Raw genomic sequence first — 25,272 nt, 5'->3', positions numbered from 1 at the left:
TTGTGTAATCTGCTATAAGATAAAGAAGATTAAGTGTAGCTTTAAGCAGGGCTGGGAGAAACAAATGAAGTGATTCTCGGAGAGGACTTTTTTTTTGACAATTCAGAATCCACTACTTCCATAGTGCTTTTAAATCTAAGGCTGTAAGCTTTGTGTTAGTTGTCTCTAATATTTATGTCCCAATATCTTGACCACATTTTAGGGTGAAAATAATCATTTTAGATATGTTATTTTATATTGAAAAATTAGCTGTCTCGGAGAGGACTTTTTTTTTTTGACACAATTACATACTCATTTGATCAAAATAGTCTGAAAACTTACTGGCATTCAACATTAAAACTTAACTATGTTTCCAGTGATATGGAACCAGATATTTGTTTTATGGTATAAAGAATGATTTAAGTGCATCCCTTTTGGAGCTACCTGTGGTCAAAAAAGCACTTTTTCTAAATGACACGAGTAATTTTGCTAAATATGACATATTGCCATACATTCACCAAAAATAACGTTATCACCAAATATTTTTTTTGCATGGTAAATAGAGCTATCACAGGGCTACAATAAACAACCAAGTTTATTTAGTCAAGCCTTTTGATATTGAAGATAAGTGTTAAATGTGATTTTTAGCTTGCGTACCCGGATTGTAAAACAACCCATAAATTATTTACCAGCTTAAGGTCAGTCCGTATCGTGAAATACCGTGACCTCGGCCTTGAATACTGACCTCAGCCCAGAGGGCCTCGCTCAGTACTTTCAAGACCTCGGTCACGGTATTTCACCATACGGACCTCCCAGCTGGTAAATTTTTTTATATATATATATATATATATATATATATATATATATATATATATATTAGGGCTGTAACAATATGCAAATCGAAATCGCGATACGCAGAGCCACGATCCGTGTCGAGATACAAGAAGGCAGAATCGCGGTACACCCTTTCAAACTTCTCCTCAGCCCAAAAACAGAGGTGTTAGTGCTTCCAAACTTCAATTTATGAATACTTTACTTTTCATTTAAATTACATTTTAAACTTACTTAAATTACTTTTATTTTTTATATCTATTAGTAAGTTGTTTTTTCACCGACCTGCGACAGTCTTCTGCGAGTCACGCGACGAGCTTTCAGTCATGTGACAAAAAGACTACATCACTGGCCAGTGGCAAATCGCAAACCCAGTCCTTCAAACACGGCCGGTGTACGAGAGCCATATAAGTGGCCATCTGACAGAAATCCTGACGCACATGTCAGAATGGAAGATCAGCTCAGACCTCCCGGTGCCAGTGACCACTGACAACGCGAGGAATATCGCAAATGCTGTTGAGGCGGCCGGATTTTCTCCGCATACCAGATGCTTTTCCCACACAGTAAATCTAGCTGCACAGAAAGGAATGGCCGTGAACCAGGTCTCCAGACTCCTTTGCAGAGTCAGGAAAATTGTCACGTTTTTTTTTTTTTTTTTCCACAAAAGCACTTCAGCCGCTGCTGTGTTAAGTGACAGACAAAAAAAATGCTGCAGTTGCCATCGCACAAGCTGGTGCAGGATGTTATCTGATCTGTTATACAGAACAGATGTTATTTTGATATCTTAACTATTGGTTTAGCACTAGTGCAAGTATGCTACCTCAGAATAGAAAGGAGATATTTCATTTACTTTAACTCAATGGGGTCACATTTGTGACAGAAAAGAGAAATGTTATGTATTTGGTTAGTATTTGTTTACTTTTGCAGCACTAGTGCAATTCTGCTTCCCCAGAATGAAAGGGAGAGATTTCATTTATTCAATGGAGTAGCATTTTGTTATACAGAATGAAAGTTTGTTGAATGTCTTTCAACAGTATTATTTTGAGAAATAAAACAATCTTTGGATATACATTTGTTAATTTTTGCATACATATTACTCATTCTCTGCAGTGGTCTGAATTATTTGTTATTAAATAGTTAATGTAAGTAAGTAAATGTTAATAAGTCAAATTTACTACTTTAAAAAAGCATATTTAAAAAAAAAAATCGTGGGTCAAAAATCGTGATTCGAATCGTGAGTTGGGTGTATCGTTACAGCCCATATATATATATATATATATATATATATATATATATATATATATATATATATATATATTAGTGCTGTCAAAAATGTTGCGTTATTATCACGTTAACTTGACTCAATTTTAACGGCGATAATTTTTTTTATCGCGAGATTAACGCTCTGTGACATGATGTAGGTTTTTCATAAGCTTTTGAAACTGCCAGGAACTTGGAACAGAGACTTTGCTTAGAAAAACGATAGCAGCTAGACTGTAATGCCACGCCACGCACAGCCAGAGTCCTCTGCCCTCCCCCCAAAGAACCAGCGCGGGCAGGGCGCGCTAGCCCCGCGCCTCGGGACGAAGAGCCACGGTGCTCGGCTTAGATTTCGTTTTCCCATCGGCGGCTCCAGCCCGACTTTGCAGTGGCTGTGACAAGACGTGTTATGCTCTGCAATAAAAAAAAAAAAAAACATTGGTACAAAGCAAGCCCATTCACTTTTTTATGCTGATAAGAGAATTACAATGGTTTTTCATGTGACAAAAATATGCGATTAAGTTGCGATTAATCGCGAGTTAACTATGACAGTCGCGACATTAATCGTGATTAAATATTTTAATCGCTTGACAGCACATATATATATCTCATCTCAAACAGAGAATAGTGTAGGTTAGCTTACTGTACGTCAAGATCACTGAAGTCTCTGCACTGGGCGGGTTATCGTGTTTCGGTTCATGAATATTTGATTTCTTGACTTTGTACAATTTTGGATCATTTATGATTCCTCACCTAGGTTTTTTTTTTTTAAATAATACTCTCTGTAAAGTCCTTTTCATACTGTGTATGTTTGTAGTCATGTCCCTTTAATAATAGTGTTTATGATTAAATCGTGCGTGTGTGTATGCTCAGGTGTCGGTTCAGTCAAATGCTGCACCCTATCTTCGAAGAAGCTTCTAATGTGGTGAGAGAAGAATATCCAGATCGTTCGCAGGTGGTGTTCGCCCGTGTGGATTGTGACCAACATAGTGAGTGCACACACACACACACACACACACACACACACACACACCAGTTTAGCCTTTCAGATAAAAATAAATTAAACAGAATTATTGATGACTCATAAAGTGTTTGATGGTTTAATGACAAAACTGCATCTTCTGTGAAGTAAAGGCGGCTCAAAGATTCCCCGCTGCGTGAGCGTGTGTGTCGCTGCACGTTTGTCTGTGTGTGGCAGACAGAGCTAGATTCCACCCGATGAGCTTTGGAGTATTTAACCCTCAGTATGGGGTTTGCTTTCATCTTCACTTTTTTTTTTTGTCTTCCTCCTCCTTCTCATCTTCCACTCGCTTGCTGTTCAACTACACTTTATTTAATTTTATTCAGGGTCCCCGTCCCCCCCCCAAACTAGGAACCATAATATTATGAGTGTATGGTTCAGGCTATGATGCTACAATAAATCCAAGAAACTCGGCCTGATTTGCTTAAACGGAAACACATTTAGGTGACTTCCTCTGACGGTTTGCTTTCTATATAAAAGACATGTTTGTATTTATTTGCATTGAAAACCTGTAGTTCGTAGTCTAAAGCGCCATGTCACAAACGGTGTCGTGATGGAGATCTGTAAAATTGTATGCTCATGACTTTGCAAACTGGCTCAACAAGAAATACTGAAATGGTCAGACTTTCACCCAGTCATAGTCCAGCTTAGAAAGGGAAAATGAGAGAGGCTGTGGCTTCGCTTCGCTTCGGCAGTTTTGAAGGAAACGTGCTACAGTATATTTGGTTGATGGAGGAGCCCTAATTGAAAAACAAACTTGCATAGGATGCAGCACATGGGCAGTGAAAAGCCTGAGCTTTGTCGGTAAACTATAATTAGTTATCATGTGGCCTGTATAAAAGTTAGATTTCAGATCAGCAAATTAAAAGGAGGTTCAAATACAGGATTGCCAGCTTTGTAGGTCATGCCTGCTGATTTCTTGATTATTTTCAGGGATAGATGGGGGATAGTATGATCATACAATACCTAGTTTAATTGAGTTACACTGGCTGCCCATCGACTATTTATTTATTAATTAACAGCCAGGTTACCTGCCCGAACTGATAATCGCGTCATCAATTTTTCTTTGGTTAATCAGATACAAGGTACGCCACCACACTTGCCGGAGCAGTGGGGGTTAGGTGCCTTGCTCAAGGGCACTTCAGCCAGTCCTGCTGGTCCAGGGAATTGAACCAGTGACCTTTTGATCCCAAAGTTGCTTCTCTAACCAATAGGCCATGGCTTCCTAAAATGAACGTCGTATTAGTATACCGTATAAGGGACTGAATGGACTGGCACAGAGTGATATATGTAACATGTTAAAGGAACAGTCCACCGTACGTCCATAATGAAATATGCTCTTATCTGAATTGAGACGAGCTGCTCCGTACCTCTCCGAGCTTTGCGCGACCTCCCAGTCAGTCAGACGCAGTCAGACGCGCTGTCACTCCTGTTAGCAATGTAGCTAGGCTCAGCATGGCCAATGGTATTTTTTGGGGCTGTAGTTAGATGCGACCAAACTCTTCCGCGTTTTTCCTGTTTACATAGGTTTATATGACCAGTGATATGAAACAAGTTCAGTTACACAAATTGAAACGTGGCGATTTTCTATGCTATGGAAAGTCCGCACTATAATGAGAGGCGTACTAACCGCTTCGGCAGCGCATTGATATCTGAGCTCCGTATCAATGCGCTGTCGAAGTGCGCAGAAGGTGTTAGTACGCCTGTCATTATAGTGCGGACTTTCCATAGCACAGAAAATCGCTACGTTTCAATTTGTGTAACTGAACTTGTTTCATATCACTGGTGATATAAACCTATGTAAACAGGAAAAACATGGAAGAGTTTGGTCGCATCTAACTACAGCCCCAAAAAATACCGTTGGCCATGCTGAGCCTAGCTACATTGCTAACAGGAGTGACAGCGCGTCTGACTGCATCTGACTGACTGGGAGGTCGCGCAAAGCTCGGAGAGGTACGGAGCAGCTCGTCTCAATTCAGATAAGAGCATATTTCATTATGGAAGTACGGTGGACTGTTCCTTTAAGTTTTTGCCCCAGTTCTTACTCTTTGCATTCCTGCCCCAATAGGTGATTACAAGTTTCTAAGTCTAGGTTGAAAACGTATAGGGATCGCAGGTTTTCACCAGTGGGACCTAAATTGTGGAACTTGAAGAAATCCCTGTCACTATTAGACAAGCAAGCTCTATTTCCTTTAAGATTCAGTTGAAAACTCACTTATTTCAAGAAGCCTACTTCTCTTAGTGATAATAGTGTTTTTAGTAATATATTTTCGCATTATTGATATAGGTGCGATATGAAATTATCTACTGTATATTCAGTACCAGTCAAAATGTTTGGATACACCTTCTAATTCATAAGTGGTTTTTTTTTTGGACTGTTTTCTACATTGTAGAACAATAGTAAAGACATCAAAACTATGAAATACACATCTGGAACATATATGGAATTTATGTGGTAACCAAAAGATGTTTCATATTTTAGATTCTTCAAAGTAGCCAGCGTTTACCTCGATGGCGCTTTGCACACTATCGGCATTATCTTAACTATGGAATCAATTTTGTGCCAAAATGTTCATACAATACTTTTGAAATATCAAACAAAAACGACAAATCAAAATACAAAAAAAAGTCAATTTTTTTAGACTGGCAAACAAATTATTCGTGTAATCGTGCAAAATATCAGTCTGTTACTCTTCAGAAACCTTTTATTTTTGTTCCGCGTCTTTCTCAGTTTTGTTTGACGTAATTTATTTTGGTTGCGATTCCAGCTTTCTCGTTTGCGCTCCCTGACTTTTTGCTTGCAGTTTTGGCACAAACTTCACGTGTGGGTGGGCTGTCCAGGAATGCATTCCCATTGGATAACTTGTGTTTGACTGACAGCTATGCTCAGCGATTTCCCCTGGAGGCTGTTGCAGCCATTTCCTACTCGGATTCTGGCGGACTGTTTGACGAGTGACCAATCCATTGCCGGTAAACAAGGATGGAGTGGACTTCAGTGGCGACTACGATATTGAATTTACACTTTGTTGAATTAATTCAGTATCATAGTCGCCACTGAAGTCCTTGTTTACCGTCAATGGATCAGTCACCCGTCAAACAGTCCGCCAGAATCCGAGTAGGGAATGGCTGAGCGTAGCTGTCAGTCAAACACAAGTTAGCCAATGGGAATGCATTCCTGGACAGCCCACCCACATGTGAAGTTTGTGCCAAAACTGCAAGCAAAAAGTCAGGGAGCGCAAACGAGAAAGCTGGAATCGCAACCAAAATAAATTACGTCAAACAAAACTGAGAAAGACGCGGAACAAAAATAAAAGGTTTCTGAAGAGTAATAGACTGATATTTTGCACAATTACACGAATAATTTGTTTGCCAGTCTAAAAAAATTGACTGTTTTTTTGTATTTTGATTTGTTGTTTGTTTGATATTTCAAAAGTATTGTATGAACATTTTGGCACAAAATTGATTCCATACTTAACCAGCTTCATGAGGTAGTCACCTGGAAGGCTTTTCAATTAACAGGTGCCTCGTCAAAAGTTAATTAGTGCAATGTCTTGCCACCTTAATGTGTCTGAGATCAAACAGTAAATTATAAAAACACAGTAAATAGCCCTATTGCACACCCCAACTGCAGTAATCCATATGTTAAGAACTGCGCAACTAAGTAAAGAGAAACGACATCCATCATTACTCTAAGACAGGAAGTGTCTTTTAATCAGTGTTGCAGTCGAGTCACTGAACCTCGAGTCTGAGTCCAGTCTCGAGTCCGCATTGTTCATTTCTGAGTCATTAAAGAAAATTTCGAGCCGAGCCGAATTGAGTCCACTATTGAGCCGAGTCAAGTCCGAGAACAAGACTCTAACCGCATCATTTGACGGTGGCTGTTGCTGCCTTTATGCGAAACTGTTTACGGTGCACGCGCAAGAGTCTGCTTGACGCGTGTGCTGTCCGGAGCGCGCCCGAGAGGCTATCTGATGCACGCGCCAGGGTGCGTACAGTAGGTGTGACACTCTCTTGCACAAAATTAATGCATATATAAATATCTTATGCCAAATTATTATGGCATGTTACAAAAAATGAAGAAAAAATCCGAGTCCTCGTCTCTAATTTGAGTCCGAATGCAGTTAATGTCATCAGTGCTCAAGTCCAAGTCAAGTCACGAGTCTTTAAAATTAGGGCACGAGTCAGACTCGAGTACTACAAGCCTGCTTTTAATTAATAAAAATAAATTTAAAAAATCCACCAACATTCAATTAGGTGTGTCCAAACTTTTGACTGGTCCTGTGTGTACACTCGCCATCAAATGTATTAGGAACATGAGTGAAGCTGCAGTTATCTAATCAGCTTCAGTCAGTGTTAACATCAGACATCATCCAGTGAGGGGAGGGTCTGTGTGCGGAAACGAGCTGTTGATCAGAGAGGCCAAAGGACGATGTTTGAGCAGACAGGAAGGCTGTAGTAACTCTAACCACTCTTCATATCTGTGCTGAGCAGAAAAGCATCTCGGAAAGCACACCATGCCAAACGTTGAGATAGATGGAGCACAAGAAGACGACCACATTGGGTTCCTCTCCTGCGAGCCAAGGACAGGTTGGCTCTGAGGTTACACTGGGCACACAGACTCGACAGTTAAAGATTGGACCCTGGTCTTTTTCCAGTCCAAGAGATTCTTGTTCCAGAAGTCTTCTGTTCCTGGACTTGGCTTGCAGGAGTAGAACCCGATGTGGTCTTCTGCTGTTTGAACCCATTCTCATCGAGGTTTGACATGCCGTACATTCTGAGATGCAAATGAATCATCACCTTCTGACCAATCCGAATCAAGAATTCAACAGCGCTGTTGTAGAATGAATGAAAAATGTATTGTTGCTTACTATTACTAATGAATTAATTAGTAATACTAATTGCTCATTACTAATTAATACATTTAACAATTATTCAGGGGCGGCACGGTGGTGTAGTGGTTAGCGCTGTCGCCTCACAGCAAGAAGGTCCGGGTTCGAGCCCCGGGGCCAGCGAGGGCCTTTCTGTGTGGAGTTTGCATGTTCTCCCCGTGTCCGCGTGGGTTTCCTCCGGGTGCTCCGGTTTCCTCCACAGTCCAAAGACATGCAGGTTAGGTTAACTGGTGACTCTAAATTGAGCGTAGGTGTGAATGTGAGTGTGAATGGTTGTCTGTGTCTATGTGTCAGCCCTGTGATGACCTGGCGACTTGTCCAGGGTGTACCCCGCCTTTCGCCCGTAGTCAGCTGGGATAGGCTCCAGCTTGCCTGCGACCCTGTAGAAGGATAAAGCGGCTAGAGATAATGAGATGAGATGAGATTGATAAAATAAATCCCAATTCGAATAGTTTTAGACCAAACATCGTAGCATCCTTAGTGCTCTTAGGAACAGCATTTTCTTTCAGAATTTCTAGTTCTTCCTCACTTACAGTGACGAAGCGATTAGCAACCATTTTAACAAGTCGCTCGTGGTGACTGGTTGATAAATTCGGACCATTTCTGAATAATCGCCTCCATATTTATACTAATACTAAGCAATACATTACTAATTAATGATTCACAGAGGCAGATATAAACACTGGCCTGCTTTCTCTTTCTAGCTGATATAGCGCAACGCTACAGGATCAGCAAGTACCCGACCCTGAAACTGTTCAGAAATGGGATGATGATGAAAAGGGAATACCGAGGTCAAAGGTCAGTGACGGCCATCGCCGACTTCATCCGGCAACAGAAAGTGGACCCGATTACGGAAATCCACAACCTAGAAGAGGTCAACAGAGTAGATGTGAGTACACACACTGTGTATTCACAATCAATGAGCTGCATTGTCCAATATGGGACATTTTACAGACAAGACCACGTCTTTTTTTTTTTTTTCCTTTTCCTCTCATTCTCTCTTCTCCCTTCGCTGTTTCAGAGGACTAAGCGAAGCATCATCGGCTACTTTGAGCAGAAGAACTCTGAGAATTACCGCACGTATGAAAGGGTAGCCAATATCTTGAGAGACGACTGCGTCTTCCTGGCAGCATTCGAGTAAGAGAACTGATCAGATTCTTTCTTAATTACTTCAGTAAGACGCAAACTGTGAGGGCGTCTCCTAAACTCGAGTAGTGCTTGAGATTTGTGGACAGTCTCTCTCTCTCTCTCTGTCTGTCTCTCTCTCTCTCTCTCTCCCCCCCCCGAATTTGTGACCAGATATTGAAAGAGTATAACGGGTGTGTTTTCAGGCCTGAACATGTGAAACGTTTAGGCTTGGTTCATTTGATTGTGTGCAAGCTAAATGATGTGAAAGCTCCACCCTTTTATAAATAAAGCCTTTTTATCATTTTTGTACATTTTTTTTTTTTTTTAAATTTCCGCCAATGGTGTTGGAGGAGGTTATGTTTTCTTCTCAGTTTGTTTTTGTCTGTTCTCAATAGGGGTGTTCACACGGCACATATTTGCATCGATGCTGCACCGATGTATTTTGTTGCGATATATCTTACACCGGTGTAAATTTTGTGGAGCGTTCACACGTCACAACCCTGCTTACTAGAGAGAAGCGTGTTAGCACCGGTGCAGCCCCACTTGCGTTCACGCGGCAGTTTTTGCGACCGTGCTATACGATAGTAATAATGCGGAAATGGAATATGCGCATGCATGAAAATGTACTTCCTTTTCCCGGTTGTCATGGCATCACCAAGCGCCGGGAAAACAACGTGGATGAAGACACCAGTGTTGCCAGATACTGCTGACGTTTTCCAGCCCAAAATATGTTCAAATCCGCCAAAATGCACTTAAAACCACCCAATCTGGCAACACTGGAAGACACACAGTTCTGTTGTTGATATTCGCCATTTTGGAAGCGCAAAATACCAGGATGCAAATTATGCAATGCCCGTATGTAATCAACTCTCCTCACGCGTAGCGAGTCTACCCCGTAGCGTTCAGACGTCCCATTTTATATCGGTGCTGCCCCGCAAACTAGCATTTACTCCGGAGTAAATTTCTTAAACCACCTCCCGAGCAGGGTTAGATTTGCATCGGTTTAAGCAGCTTTCAGGGGCTACACCGGTATAACTTTGTACCGTGTGAACACTCTACCGGGGCAGCCCCGGTGCTACACCGGAGTAAAAGTTGCCGTGTGAACACCCCTAACGTAACTCAAAAAGTATTGATTAGATTTTGATGCAAATCCGGATATGTATGTGGATCTAGGATTTTTTTTTTTTTTTCCCTGTCCCCAGTGTAGCTCAAAAAGTAGTGAACGGATTTTGATGAAATTTGGTGTACAGCTTTAGTATTATCCTAGAATCAAGTGATTTTGATTTTTGATGTTATGTGGCTTGGTGCAGGTATAAACTCTACCGCGTGCCCTTCTAGTTTTGAATAATAATTTTTTTTTTTTTTTTTTATTTGAAATTTTCTAGGTAAGAATTCTTAAGTATCATTACACTTATTCCCTGTGTGTTTGTATTTTTCTTTCTTGTTCAGTGAGGTGTCTAAGCCCGAGAGGTTCAGTGGTGATAACGTTATCTATAAGCCAATAGGAGAGACCGTTCCTGACATGGTGTATCTCGGCTCACTCTCAAACTTTGACCTGACGTACGCATGGGTGCAGGACAAGTGTGTGCCACTGGTCCGGGAGATCACGTTTGAGAATGGCGAGGTAAAATCTTTTTTTTTTTTTTTTAAATAAATATACACTTCCCAACCAGTTTATTAGAAACACCTGGACCACTGCTCATTCATGCAGCTGTCCAGTCAGCCAATGTGGCAGCAGCTCAATACATAAAATCATCCAGGTACAACTCAAGTGCTCAGTGGCGTGCACAGATAGACACGAGGTGGTGCTCAAGCACCTGCCCCTCTGCCCTCTGTCCAAAAAAGTGCCCTTTTGAATTTTTTTTTTTTTTACAGTTTACTGAGGCTAATGTCGACATGATCTTTTAGAAAAGCCGCGGCATTAAAAGCGTGTGTGAAAATAATGTCCCGATGTGTGCCCCCTCCGCGCACACACACCGGACCTCTATCTCTCTTACTCTGTCATGTGAACAAGCGTGCAGTGCATTCAATGTGAGGTTGCAGCAGCATAGCGTCCTGGAAGCCACGGCCTTGTCGTAGCGCAGACAACACATCGGGCAGTCAGTCAGCTCTTCCCCTGCCCCACCAGCCAGGTAACACATGAATCGAGTGAAAATGTATTGTTTGCCCTCTAAGCCCAAGCTGTAATTATTTTGTCGTGAAGTAGCCCGTCGCATACAGAAACAACTGCACATAAGCATTATATTTTTTGCTAGACCATTTTCAGATTTAGGAAAACAAAAATTTCTTTTTCTATTTTGTTCAACTAGAGATTCCTGGCAAAGTCAAAAAGCCTTGATGTAATAAATTAACATTAAGTGGTTGTTTTACACCTTTAAAAACTAAAACGGGTCAGTGGCGACCCGAACACAAGGAGAGGGTTAAATCTCAGACTTTTATAATAAGGTGTTCCACATGCGCAAAAAAGTGCCCTTTTCCCCCCCAGAGCACTTGTTCCCCAAAATGCCTGTGCACGCCACTGCAAGCGCTTCAGGCTCATCATCGTGGTCTTTTTCCGATCCTCACCTGTCCAGTTTTGGTGCGTCTGTATTCGCTATAACCTCAGGTTCCTGTTTTGGGCTGACAGGAGTGGAGCCTAATGCGATGTTCTCCTGTTGTGTGCAACGAGGCCACAGCCAGTCACCGAGATCGCGTTCTTTCTTGTGTTTTTGATGTCTGATGTGACCGTTAGCTTAAGCCCTTGACTTGTATCTGTACAGTTGTATGCATTACGCTGCTGCCACATGATCGGCTGACTGGAATGAAGATGTGAACAGATGTAAGTGTACAGTGATTCGCTTATTAGGCGATGAAAAGATCGTTGCTACGTAACTAAATATGTAGTTCCTTCTGTCTGTGCATAGGAGCTGACGGAAGAAGGCATTCCATTCCTGATCCTGTTCCATCAGAAGGAGGATACAGAAAGTCTCGAAAAGTTCCAGCAGGAGGTGGCACGCCAGCTTATCACTGAAAAGGGTGAGTACACAAGACGGGCATTAAAGGAACAGTCCACCGTACTTCCATAATGAAATATGCTCTTATCTGAATTGAGACGAGCTGCTCCGTACCTCTCCGAGCTTTGCGCGACCTCCCAGTCAGTCAGACGCAGTCAGACGCGCTGTCACTCCTGTTAGCAATGTAGCTAGGCTCAGTATGGCCAATGGTATTTTTTGGGGCTGTAGTTAGATGCGACCAAACTCTTCCGCGTTTTTCCTGTTTACATAGGTTTATATGACCAGTGATATGAAACAAGTTCAGTTACACAAATTGAAACGTAGCGATTTTCTATGCTATGGAAAGTCCGCACTATTGCCGCTTTTCCACTACAAACGCGGCTGAGTCGGGCTGAGCCGTGCCGTGCTGAGTTGGGCTGAGTCGAGCTGAGTGGGGCTGTTGGAGTTGCATTTCGACTACAACCGCGCTGAACCGTGCTGGCTGGAAGTGGGTGGACACATTGGGTGGAGTTAGCGAAAGTGGGTGGACGTCAGGTGATGTCGTTAAGCAGCGCAAACAGTGACATCAGTGATCTTTTAAGCGGTAGTCTCACAACCCGGATAGTAAACAATAAACATGGAGGACATGGAGTCGTTAGTGTTGCTGGTCTTGGTGCTGTGGCTTGTTGTCACCGACAACGGCAACAGATACTGGCAAGAGCATATAGATGAGGCGAGGCGCATAAGGCTTCAGAAATTCTCGTAATTCATAATTATTCTCCTTCCGGGTTTGCGGTGTTTACAGATCCCAGCGTGCTCGCGGGGCGTGTGTGGGCATGTGAGGACACTCCTCCTCACCAATCAGTGCACAGGGGAGTGTCTGCTCACGCCCCCAGCCTCACTCGGCACGGCTTGGCTTGCTTCAGCCCCACTCCAAAACCGTGCGAGTTTTAGGGGCTAAGCAGGGCTGAAACGAGCTGAGTCGTGCTGGTTTTTGGTAGTCGAAACGCGAGCCGTGTCGGGCTGAAGTGAGCTGAAGCGAGCTGAAAAAGGGTAGTGGAAAAGGGCCATATAATGACAGGTGTACTAACACCTTCTGCGCGCTTCGGCAGCGCATTGATATCTGAGCTCCGTATCAATGCGCTGCCGAAGCGCGCAGAAGGTGTTAGTACGCCTGTCATTATAGTGCGGATTTTCCATAGCATAGAAAATCGCCACGTTTCAATTTGTGTAACTGAACTTGTTTCATATCACTGGTCATATAAACCTATGTAAACAGGAAAAACGCGGAAGAGTTTGGTTGCATCTAACTACAGCCCCAAAAAATACCATTGGCCATGCTGAGCCTAGCTACATTGCTAACAGGAGTGACAGCGCGTCTGACCTGCGTCTGACTGACTGGGAGGTCGCGCAAAGCTCGGAGAGGTACGGAGCAGCTCGTCTCAATTCAGATAAGAGCATATTTCATTATGGAAGTACGGTGGACTGTTCCTTTAAAAAGAGAAGGGGACCCAAACAGCTGAGGTCACGGGTTCAGAAAGACACACTAGGAGTGTGCATGCATATATATATATATATATATATATATATATATATATATATATATATATATATATATAATATATATTCTTTTTTTTTTTTTTAAATAGAGTATAACAAAGTTTATTCGTTACCGCTGATGGTTAATTTAATATTAAAATTATTTACAGAGAATCCTTTCAAGGGTGCCAATAATTCTGGAGCTAAATATATATATATATTCTAATGTGAATTGGGATCGATAACACACATTGACAATAATGCTCTAAGCAGCTTGCTTATGTCCTAATCTCTCTCTCTCTCTCTCTCTCTCTCTCTCAGGCTCGATAAATTTCTTGCATGCTGATTGCGATAAGTTTCGGCACCCTCTGCTACACATCCAGAAGACTCCTGCAGACTGCCCCGTCATTGCTATAGACAGTTTTCGCCACATGTATGTCTTCCCAGAATTCAGCGACCTCTCGTAAGTACCTGTCTCACTGTCTTCCTCACAGTGTCTTGTTAATTAGGAGTGTGTAAGTACGTGGAATATACTGTAGAGATTAATTGTAGCTCCACCTCCTTGCAGGTTATCGCCAGCTCCAGATACCTTCCAATTAAATACTAATTAAGTCTTCACCCTTAAACCATCTCTCTCTCACGCACGCACGCACGCTCTAGGCCTTTCAGCTAGTTCTTTAATTAATTTAAGCAGTACGTGAGTTAATATTTGTCGTATAGGCAACATATCTGTACGTGTGTATAAAATATACACACGCATATATACAGAGTGAGTGAGAGAGAGAGAGAGAGTTTGTCTTACCAGGTTTGGACTCGAAATTCAGCGCATTTCCAGACAGCATCATAATTCAGCACACACTGTGTTTCATTAACAATCGCTGTGTACCATTATTCAATCTCAGCGTTATCAGCTCACCTCTCTGCAGACTTTGATGTTGCTGATCGGCCAGGAGCTTGAGTTACCATGGCGTCTGTGGCAAGACAATGTCGTTATCTCGTTACAGACGCGTGGTTTTGGAGACGGCCCGGCTTTCCTGAGCTCTTAGCCAATCGCTTATCAAATCAACAAGGGCCTCTCCTCAAGTTTATTTTCATCTGTTCGCTACCGTTCAGACAAAAACCTTTTTTTTTTTTTCCTCCTCCCTCTTGTGTCTGTGTGTTCTCAGGGTTCCAGGAAAACTGAGGCAGTTTGTGTTAGACCTCCACTCAGGAAAGCTGCATCGAGAGTTCCACCATGGGCCTGACCCCACAGATAGCACTCCAGGACAGGTCAGAAAACTCGGCCAGGCTCCGGAAGTCTGAGTCCACTACCTCTATCTATCTGTTTTGTTTTTATTCACCCCAACCAGTGACCAAGCAGCCAGAAGTCATTCATTTTTAACGGTGATTTTCCACAAATGAGAAATGAACTGATTGATTTGGCGACTACCAACAGGACAGAGTGATGTTTCATTTCCACATTCGTTCCTCCTCACAGCTTTTTTATATACATACACACACACAGGTAGTCGTCGACTTACGACTGCGTTTGGTTACGACTGACCAGTCGTAAACCGATCTGGTCGTAAGTCAGCCTATGTTAAATGAACGTAAGTATATTGTGATGTGTAATGACATTGTAATCATCTTAAAGTCTTATTTTATCAACATTTTCTTATTTCATTACCTTGGCTCATTATTTGGTTTGAGTCAAACACTGCATACTACACTGCGTACAGTACAATTCGTTTAATATGTGCAAAACAAAAAATACGAAATACAGGTGTGAAAAATAGAAAACGTTTTAGTTTGAAACATAGCAAAATACAAATGTAAAACATAGCAAAATACAAAACTTGGTGACCGCTGGCATCACTGGTGCTTGGCTGTGGGTCGTCTACGTCATCAGCTGTTGCAGCGCTCGGGCTGGCGGGAGGATTTGCTCGTTTCATAAACCAGGAGCTGGGGTGGAAACTGTTGTACGCGTCGAGAGGCTGGATGCTGGGCGGGGCCAGGAGCTGGGGAGGAAACTGTCGTACGCTCAGCTAGGAAACACTTGCCGGTCGTAAAGTCGATTGGTCATAAGTTGCATAGGTCGTAAGTCGACCTCTGTGTGTGTGTGTGGGTGGCATGGTGGTGTAGTGGTTAGCGCTGTTGCCTCACAGCAAGAAGGTCCGGGTTCGAGCCCTGTAGCCGGCGAGGGCCTTTCTGTGTGGAGTTTGCATGTTCTCCCCGTGTCCGCGTGGGTTTCCTCCAGGTGCTCCGGTTTCCCCCACAGTCCAAAGACATGCAGGTTAGGTTAACTGGTGACTCTAAATTGACCGTAGGTGTGAATGTGAGTGTGAATGGTTGTCTGTGTCTATGTGTCAGCCCTGTGATGACCTGGCGACTTGTCCAGGGTGTACCCCGCCTTTCGCCCGTACTCAGCTGGGATAGGCTCCAGCTTGCCTGCGACCCTGTAGAACAGGATAAAGCGGCTACAGATAATGAGATGAGATATAATGATTATGTGCAGGTTAAATTGAGCCAGTATCAGCTGTTGGGCAACAACATTTAACACTGTTTGTGTTACTATTTGAATGAAGTATTTTCTCCCTTCTTATCTACAAAACTTGTCAGTCTGAGAGTGCAAAAGGCTAACTATGCACTTTTCAGGTCTTTATGCTGCTTATTACTGCTCCTTCCGACCTTGAATGACTGCTGGTTGCCATGGATTGGTGCCATGTATAAAACCAAGCATTTGTCCAAAAATGTCATTTATGCAGTGTGTCTGTCTGTTAGTGTCGGTCTAAATTCTTGAATTTTCATTGGGGTCGTTTCATAAAGATTGACAAGTAAAGGCCTGATCCCACAATACCGATGACTATAAATAAATCGGTCCCCTGCAGTTTATATGGTTGGTGGTCACACCAGACTGATAACGATACCTATAGCCCAGGCCTGGGTTTATCCGTATCAGCGAGATTTGCTTCTGGAGCGATTTTTCCAGGCCTGGACCTGATCCGATAAAACATCTGACCAATCAGGTAATTGTTTTCATGTGACGCTGTCTGAGCGTGTGCTATTTTCCCCGGGCATCTTTGTACATCCTTACTGCATCATGAAGTCACGGAAAATAAAAAATATAATACAAAGCACGGATCTTTTATTCATGGATATGTGATTTTCCATGAAATATCAACAGTAAATTAATAAACATATAAATGCAGGTAAGATATTTTAATTATGAACTTCTGCAGTCTAAACATTTAATTTTTTTTTTAATTCATGATGCATCATCCGTATGAAATCGGTACTCAATCTGTAATATACTGAAACGTCCGTGACCAATCCGTAAATTATTAAAATCCGTAACCACTCCGTATTTTGTATCCTTTTTTTAATGCCACCGTAAGGTGCAGGAGGTATTATGTTTTCGGGTTGTCCGTTTGTACGTCCGTCCCGAAACCTTGTGAACGCGATATCTCCAAGGCTAATGAAAGGAATTTCACCAAACGTTCACCATTTGTGCGCTTTGGGACAAACATGAACTGATTAGATTTTGAGATCAAAAGGTCTAAGGTCAAGGTCGCTGTGAGGTCAGATGTCTGTCCGAAAACCTTGTGAACACAAGGTCTCCAAGGCTGATGCAAGTAATTTCACCAGGTCACGATTACTGTGAGGTCAAATGTCCAACCCCAGATAACAACTTAATAACCTGGCGGAGGCATCCCCATCGACGCCGTTGGCATCTAGTTTAATTATATTTCCGTAGTCCGTGACCGACCTGTATTTTATCAACCACCGGAGTGTGTACATGGGTTGTTCTGAAGTCCAAGCTGTACAGTATGACCTGGAATAATGTGCTACTACTTGGAAAAAACTTCCATGACTATTCCTAAGTCGCGTGCGTTTATTTACCCGAGTGGCAGCACCAAGCGATGTTATAGTCGGGATTATAGTTGTGGTGTGACCGCTCCAGACTGGAACTAAATTTAGGCAGAGGTTTAGTCATAGTTGGAGTTATAGGTATAGTTAGTTATCAGTGTTGTGGGACCGGACCCTAATACTTTTTAAAAAATGGCTATAATGTCAGTGTAAAACCTACTTTAGACAGCGCGGAGTACACTTAAAGGAGAACGCTAGCAGCCCCTCTGCATGCTCACTCTGATTGAAACGGGAGAAAGGAAAGCTAGCATTAGGATTCGATCTAATGATCTCCCAATAAGCCATCCAACTTTTTTTTTTAAATAAGTTTGTGTAGCCAGTATATTCTGAAGCTTTGAAGGACGCATTAAATGATAACAAAATTACATTTGTTTTTGATAGATCAAGTAATGGAATCCGACCTTACTGCATTTCATCATATTTATTAATAGGCATGGCGACCTCTTGGGAAGAAGCGTGTGTGTGCGTGTGTATATGTTTGTTTTGTGAGTGCATTAGATAGCAGCCGTGTTTGAACCGTCATCAAAGGATCAGTCGCTATCTAATACTGCCGGCGCTTTAGATGACATTTTGGCCAGTTATATTTCGATGATCAAAGTCGGCTACGTGACGAGTCCAGACGTCAAACTCCAGCTTAGCTCTGGACAAATTTAAGCGAATCAGTACAGGTTTCATCTAATTAACACTATTAACTCGTGCTGACATCTGCACGGAGAAAAGAGTCTCGGTGTCGTTAACGTGCCAACCCTGAAAGACCTGTATATCTACATCCAGGTTTACAATCATTCCTAAGTGATGCAGGAATGGACAAATCAGCAGCCTGGGCACCCAGGGCATGTGGAGTTCATGCCCTGGGCTGTTATTTATTTGTAATTGGCAGGCAGACAAATGTAATCAACAACCATATAAATAAAAACTCTACTCTGTTATTCCCCTAAAGGTGCAATAGGGGTTTTTCACCTGACGTCACAGGGTCACGTGACGCCCCGGTGTCCGCCATTTTGAAGGTCAAGCTAGCTAATGTCAACAACATAGTAGCTGGTATGTTACTGTAGCAATGTTTACGTTCGGTCATTTGGATGACTGTTAAAACCTTTCAGTCTCAAGTTTTTCCTTTACTGTATTTACTAGTTCACTGAGCTAGCGCGCTCGCTCCCAGCCTGCCCGAGCTAGTTGTGCTAGCTCCGTAAACTAGTAAATACAGTAAAGGAAAAACTTGAGACTGAAAGGTTTTAACAGTCATCCAAATGACTGAACGTAAACATTGCTACAGTAACATACTAGCTACTATGTTGTTGACATTAGCTAGTGCTAACAGCTAGCTGCTAGTACACTGCTACAACACAGACTCCGACCCTAATAATACAGTTCTTGGTCATTGCCTGGTAACAGCAAATTTATAACGGGCCATGTCTCAACAGACTAAGAAGTTATTTCAATGACATTTAATAACATTTTGTTTATCCTGAGGACCGAAAGTAAATGAAAATGTGAACAAACCTTAGCTGTAATAAGATGGCGACCACCGGCTCCAGGGACGACCCGCTGATGTAGGCATGTTACCCAGCCTGACACAAAATATTTGTAGGCATCCAAACTCTTATACGCTTTCAGATCAATACCTGTGTATGGCGATGGGTTTTTAACGACATAGGTATACAGATCATGTGGGCCGAAGTCAGGTAAAGACGAGGGCTTCGTGTGCTTCCGTACATCAGTGAACAATCCTGGTGGAAGCAGGTAAACGTCGTTCTCTAAGCCTGCTAACCTCAATTTTTGCAAATACCTCTCCCTCTGCTCGCCCTGTAAATGCCTACGTCGCTGGATAGTGAAGGTGTTTTCTGCATCTCGCTCCTTTTTCTTTTATGTTTTTCGTTTGTCGCCTTCCTCGCATTCAAACCGATTCGAGCCGTGACGTCCAAAATGGCAGCATCACATGACTTGGTCACGTGGGTGAAAAACCTCTATAGTCAGTATTTTTCATTGCTTACTAGAACAACTAAATTGTATAGAAATGAGAAAAAAAAATAATTTAAGCCATTTTCTCAGAACACGTGTGTTATGTACAGTGGTATGCAAAGGTTTGGGCACCCCTGGTCAAAATTCCTGTTACTGTGAACAGTTAAGCAAGTTGAAGATGAAATGATCTCCAAAAGGCATAAAGTTAAAGACGATTCATTCCCTTTGTATTTTAAGCAAAAACAATTTATTTTCATCTTTTTATATTTTCAAAATGACAAAAAAAGGAAAAGGGCCTGAAGCAAAAGTTTGGGCACCCTGCATGGTTAGTACCCAGTAACACCCCCTTCGGCAAGTATCACAGCTTGTAAACACTTTTTGTAGCCAGCTAATAATCTTTCAGTTCTTACCTGGGGGATTTTTCACATATTCGTCCTTGCAAAAGGCTTCCAGTTCTACAAGTTTCTTGGGCTGTCTTGCATGCACTGCTCTTCTGAGATTTATCCACATATTTTCAATGATGTTTAGGTCAGGGGACTGTGAGGGCCAGGGCAAAACCTTCAGCTTGTGCCTCTCGAGGTATTCCATTGTAGATTTTGAGGTGTGTTTTGGATTATCGTCTTATTGTAGGATCCGTCCTCTTTTGAACTTCAACTTTTTTACAGATGGTGTGATGTTTGCTTCCAGAGTTTGCTGGTATTTATTCGAATCCGTGCTTCCCTCGACCAATGAAATGTGCCACTGGCTGCAACACAACCCCAAAGCATGATCAATCCACACCCATGCTTCAGAGTTGGAGAGGTGTTCTTTTCCTGGAGTTTGGCACCCTTTTTTCTCCAAACATCCCTTTGCACATTGTGGCCAAAAAGTTCTATTTTGATTTCATCAGTCCACAGGGCTTGTTTCCAAAATGCATCAGGTTTATTTAGATGTTCATTTGCAAACTTCAGACGCTGAATTTTGTGGCTAGGATGCAGGAAAGGTTTTCTTCTGATGACTCTCCCATGAAGGTCATATTTGTTCAGGTGTCGCTGTATAGTCGAACAGTGCACCACCACTCCAGGGTCTGCTAAATCTTTCTGAAGGTCTTTTGCAGTCAAACAGGGGTTTTTATTTGCCTTTCTAGCAATCCAACGAGCAGTTCTTTCAGAAAGTTTTCTTCATCTTCCAGACCTCACCTTGATCTCCACTGTTTCTGTTAACTGCTATTTCTTGATAACATTACAATCTGAGGAAACAGCTACCTGAAAACACTTTGCTACGTTCTTGTAGCCTTCTTCTGCTTTGTGAGCATCAATTATTTTATTATTCAGAATGCGAGGGAGTTGCTTAGAGGAGCCCATGGCTGTTGATTTTAGGGACAAGTTTGAGGAGACAGAGAATTTATACAGCTTTGAAATCTGCATCATCTGACCTTTCCTAACAAAGAATTTGATAAAGCCACAGCTCAATAAGCTAATTAAGGTCTGGAACCTTGGTAAAAGTTCCCTGAGAACTCAAATGTATTGGGGTGCCCAAACTTTCGCATGGTGTTCCTTTTCTTTTTTTTTTCCCCCTCTCCAATTGTACAAAACAAAAATAATACACAAATCTTGCAGAAAACGCTGAAAAGAAATGTGTCGTCTTTACCTTTATGCCTTTTGGTGATCAGTTCATCTTCTGCTCACTTAACTATTCACAGTAACAGACATTTTCAGTAAGGGTGCCCAAAGTTTTGCATGCCGCTGTACTTGGAGGTAGAGGTCTGCGCAGGACAGAATTTTCAGTCCCGCTCCCGCATTGTGCAGTCCCGCTCCCGCAAAGAATTATGATTTTCAGTCCCGCTCCTGCCCGTGCCTGCCATGTTTTGTCCCGCTCCCGCCCGCAAATCCCGCATGATGCAGACGTTCGCGTTATTTCTCATGAAAGTTCTTGTCACTGGCTTGGGGAATTAAACATGCTGAGCTTAGCTGAGCTCTCCACTGACCAATCCTTCACCTAGCGCACGTAGCGAGGGTGCGTGTTGCCAGCCGGCATGCGCAGCTGAGGCTTTACAGAGATACCCATTCGGAAATGTACGCGAGATTAGACCACATCCGCAAATTTAGGCATCTTAAAATGTTTTTATTAATGCCAAATAAAATGTCCAGCACAAATTATATATGATAGACATAAATTAATAATTTATAAATTTTATTTTAAACACGTTTTTAGTTAGTGGGACTGCAGCTTATCACCTCCCGCCCACAATGAGCTTTCAAAATTTGTCCCACGCCGCACTGCTTTGCGTCGGGTCCCGCGGGACTCCCGCGGGAGTGCAGGGCTCTACTTGGAGGGGTTTGGAAAGCTTCCTTTCTGGTGCAGAATATTTGTTGGTACTTGGATTGGCCTCTTGTCATTTTATAGACACGCCCCTAATGCCCCTTCACATCCTTTTAAATCATTATGAGGACTATTGCCGCTTTTCCACTACCAACGCGGCTGAGTTGAGCTGAGCCGTGCCGTGCTGAGTTGGGCTGAGTCGAGCTGAGTGGGGCTGTTGGAGTTGCATTTCGACTACAACCGCGCTGAACCGTGCTGGCTGGAAGTGGGTGGACACATTGGGTGGAGTTAGCGAAAGTGGGTGGACGTCACGTGATGTCGTTAGGCGGCGCAAACAGTGACATCAGTGACCTTTTAAGCGGTAGTCTCACAACCCGGATAGTAAACAATAAACATGGAGGACATGGAGTCGTTAGTGTTGCTGGTCTTGGTGCTGTGGCTTGTTGTCACCGACAACGCCAACAGATACTGGCAAGAGCGTATAGATGAGGCGAGGCGCATAAGGCTTCAGAAATTCTTGTAATTCATAATTCTTCTTCTTCCGGGTTTACGGTGTTTACAGATCCCAGCGTGCTTGCGGGGTGTGTGTGGGCATGTGAGGACACTCCTCCTCACCAATCAGTGCACAGGGGAGTGTCTGCTCACGCCCCTAGCCCAACTCGGCTCGGTTTGGCTCGCTTCAGCCCCACTCCAAAACCGTGCGAGTTTTGGGTGCTGAGTAGGGCTGAAGCGAGCCGAGTCGTGCTGCTCTGAGGTAGTCGAAACACGAGCCGTGTCGGGCTGAAGTGAGCTGAAAAAGGGTAGTGGAAAAGGGCCATAAGTTGCATGTTTATAGCTTTCAAGCAGTTGATTGTCGGAAAGTGATGTCATGACAGTCCTTGCTAATAGTAGTTCAAGTTAGCATGCTATCTCAGACTGTGGCTGCTGCTAAGAAACTCTTCTAAAAGCTACCACTAGGAGGTTGCAAAACTCACGAGACGGCTCCAAATACAGTCGTGGCAATGGAGAAACGTAAACGAGACACGCCAATGGACAGGAAAAGTATTCAAGCTCATGTTAAACGTTTGTGCACGAGTTATTTTCCAGATCACACAGATTGATGTAAGCAGACCATCTTTAATCACTGGGTCAAGAATTAGAGGATCTTGGTTGTGTAATCTGACGTGGAGAAGACATCATCACAGTCTGTTAGAGCATTCAATGAAGACTTTAGTGGGATACAGTGTGATAAGTCATAATCTTGGAAGGCTGCTGAAATTGTGACGTGTAAAACAAGATTTTAAAAGATTAGAAAGCTTGAAGTGCTGAGAAACGCTACACTCTGGTCATAAAAGCAAACCGTGAACCAAAGAAGGCCTTTTTTTTGGTGGGTTCTGAATGTTGTCTTTAAGTAACTGAAGTGTGCGTTTGCATTTCTCCACAGGAGGAGAACAAAGAGTTGGCCAGCAATCCTCCAGAGAGCTCATTCCAGAAGCTAGCACCCAGCGAGTCCCGTTACACCCTCCTCCGGGAACGGGATGAACTGTGACCTCGTCTCACATCATCACCTAGCACAGAACACCTGGCAGGCAGCCACCTGCATCACCTCTATTTTCATAACCTTTTTTTTTTTTTTGGCAAAAAAAAAAAGAAAGAAACAAACCCACAACAAAGAATATCTGAAGTTTTTTGGAGGAGTGGGGAGAAGAGAGAAAGATTGATTTACTTTTATTTTATTATTTTTTTGGAGCTTGTAAATATGTATGTCCTCTGTAGGTGAGTTGTCTAAATTAAATAAGTGTTTTTGTTTTTTTGTTTTTTTCTCAAGCCCTAGTTTGTTTGTTTTTTTAAAGAAAAGCAGATAAGCATTGATGGTCCTCCCAGCAGCATCTACACACTCAAGGACTGGGGAATCATGGGAAGTGAGTCTGTGGTGTCCCCCATTTCGGTCTATAGTGGTGTGTGAATTTGTGTGTAAGCGCAAGAGACAGTGTGTGTGATGGAGGGAGAGAGAGAGCGCGCGAGAGAGTACATTGGTACATTTATTACTGTGTATTCTGGAAGTGGGAGTTCCAGACTCGTCAAAAGTCCGTATCAGACCATTCCATGAGGAGGAGTGGTAAGGGGTGGGGTGTAAGGTTTGGGGCTTGAAGGGGGTGTGTAAATCATCTCGGAGTGGGAAATGGAAATAAAGAAACAAAAAAAAAAAAACCACAAAGTAAATTAAAGGGAAAACATTTTACAGGATTCTAGTGTCTTTGTGTGCTTTATATCAGATGCAAGCAGGTTTTGTGCATCCTTTTTTTTTTTTTTTTTTTTAAATAAATATTGACAAATTCATGTCGACTTCAGATAACAGCACAGGATGGCATGTTTGCAAGATTTCCTTTTGCACCCTAATTAATCTTGAAGATCAAGGAGTATATTTAACTGTGACAGGAAGTTGACATGGAAACAGTGACTCACACTTCAGCAGCACTTGTGTGTACATTGAGGAACGTTCTGAAGACTTATTTTGGTAAAAGTCACACTTCACATTCGAAGCCCACTTTGAGGAAAGTGGAAGTGGCGAGAGGTGGGCGCTGACGTTGTGTGACATCATCCCGCCCACGGCAGAAACCCGTGCCGTCACAGCAATCGATACGATGATATCATTAGACGCACGCACACGCACCAGACGCCCGGATGGTCTTCTTTTCCATTCCGTGTGATCGTGGAAAGTGTGGGGTGCCTGGGACGCAGACACGAGTCGGGTCAGTGTTTTCACTGGGACTTTCCCCCTCTCTTGGCAGTCAAACACACTCGCACATCCATCTACACACAGCATCTGACACAGTTGCCCATCTATCCACACACGCTCACACTCAGGGGAAGTCCTGTGTGTGTTGCGCGGAAGGCGTGGGGGGAAACATGTAGCTCAAATCAGGTTTGTCTCTCTGTGGGGCTTTCCCAAATATCCCAAAACACATAACCCCAAGTTGGGGTTATTCAATGTCTAATATGTCAAAAACTATTAAAATAAAAAGGATCTCATGCTGACATGGAGGCTTGTGTCCGTGCGTACTTCTTGCCAGACCTCAACTATAAACTATTATTTAATAATGTTTTATTATTGCAACTAACTCCAGCCAGCACTGAGCTGTAAACAATTCCGTTTTATTCTCGGCTAAGTACGAGGGTCGATAAAAAGCCAAAAAGGTCATTGTTCAGCTTTTCCCTGGTTCCTACAGGACTTTGATCCAATAACATTGAAATTTTGTTTGTGCTTGAGGAGACCCCACTGTGAATTGATTTCTGTATTAGATTGAGCTTCTTGGTGGCCTTCGTCATCAAAGCCCTAAAACAGCTCCCTGTCAAACTTCTAGTTTTGTCAGGAACATAATGTGAAAGTTTGACTAAATTGCACTTTTGAAAAAGTTCACAAACAGAACTGGGACTGATTGGAGGAGGATCAGAGTCAAGGTCTCATTAACATCCAAAATCAATCGGCAAAGATGCATTCAGTACA

At 42.7% G+C, this 25,272-nt stretch overlaps 1 protein-coding gene across 1 annotated transcript in view; it reads left to right on the top strand.

Annotated features, from left to right (window-relative positions):
- The window catches only part of erp44 (endoplasmic reticulum protein 44), a 61,325-nt gene extending 36,516 nt beyond the window's left edge, over positions 1-24,809 (top strand). Inside the window, exons 4-11 of the mRNA XM_060900175.1 lie at positions 2,944-3,059; positions 8,685-8,869; positions 9,002-9,117; positions 10,558-10,732; positions 12,012-12,123; positions 13,941-14,082; positions 14,786-14,888; positions 23,209-24,809. Of these exons, the coding sequence (XP_060756158.1) occupies positions 2,944-3,059; positions 8,685-8,869; positions 9,002-9,117; positions 10,558-10,732; positions 12,012-12,123; positions 13,941-14,082; positions 14,786-14,888; positions 23,209-23,313 (1,054 nt within the window). The 3' untranslated portion in view covers positions 23,314-24,809. The remainder of the gene's footprint in view (positions 1-2,943; positions 3,060-8,684; positions 8,870-9,001; positions 9,118-10,557; positions 10,733-12,011; positions 12,124-13,940; positions 14,083-14,785; positions 14,889-23,208) is intronic.
- The last annotated feature ends 463 nt before the right edge of the window (positions 24,810-25,272 follow it).

Source organism: Neoarius graeffei, chromosome 19 (assembly GCF_027579695.1).
Source record: "Neoarius graeffei isolate fNeoGra1 chromosome 19, fNeoGra1.pri, whole genome shotgun sequence".
Taxonomy (NCBI): Eukaryota; Metazoa; Chordata; class Actinopteri; order Siluriformes; family Ariidae; genus Neoarius; species Neoarius graeffei.
This window is presented reverse-complemented; position numbering and strand designations above follow the sequence as displayed.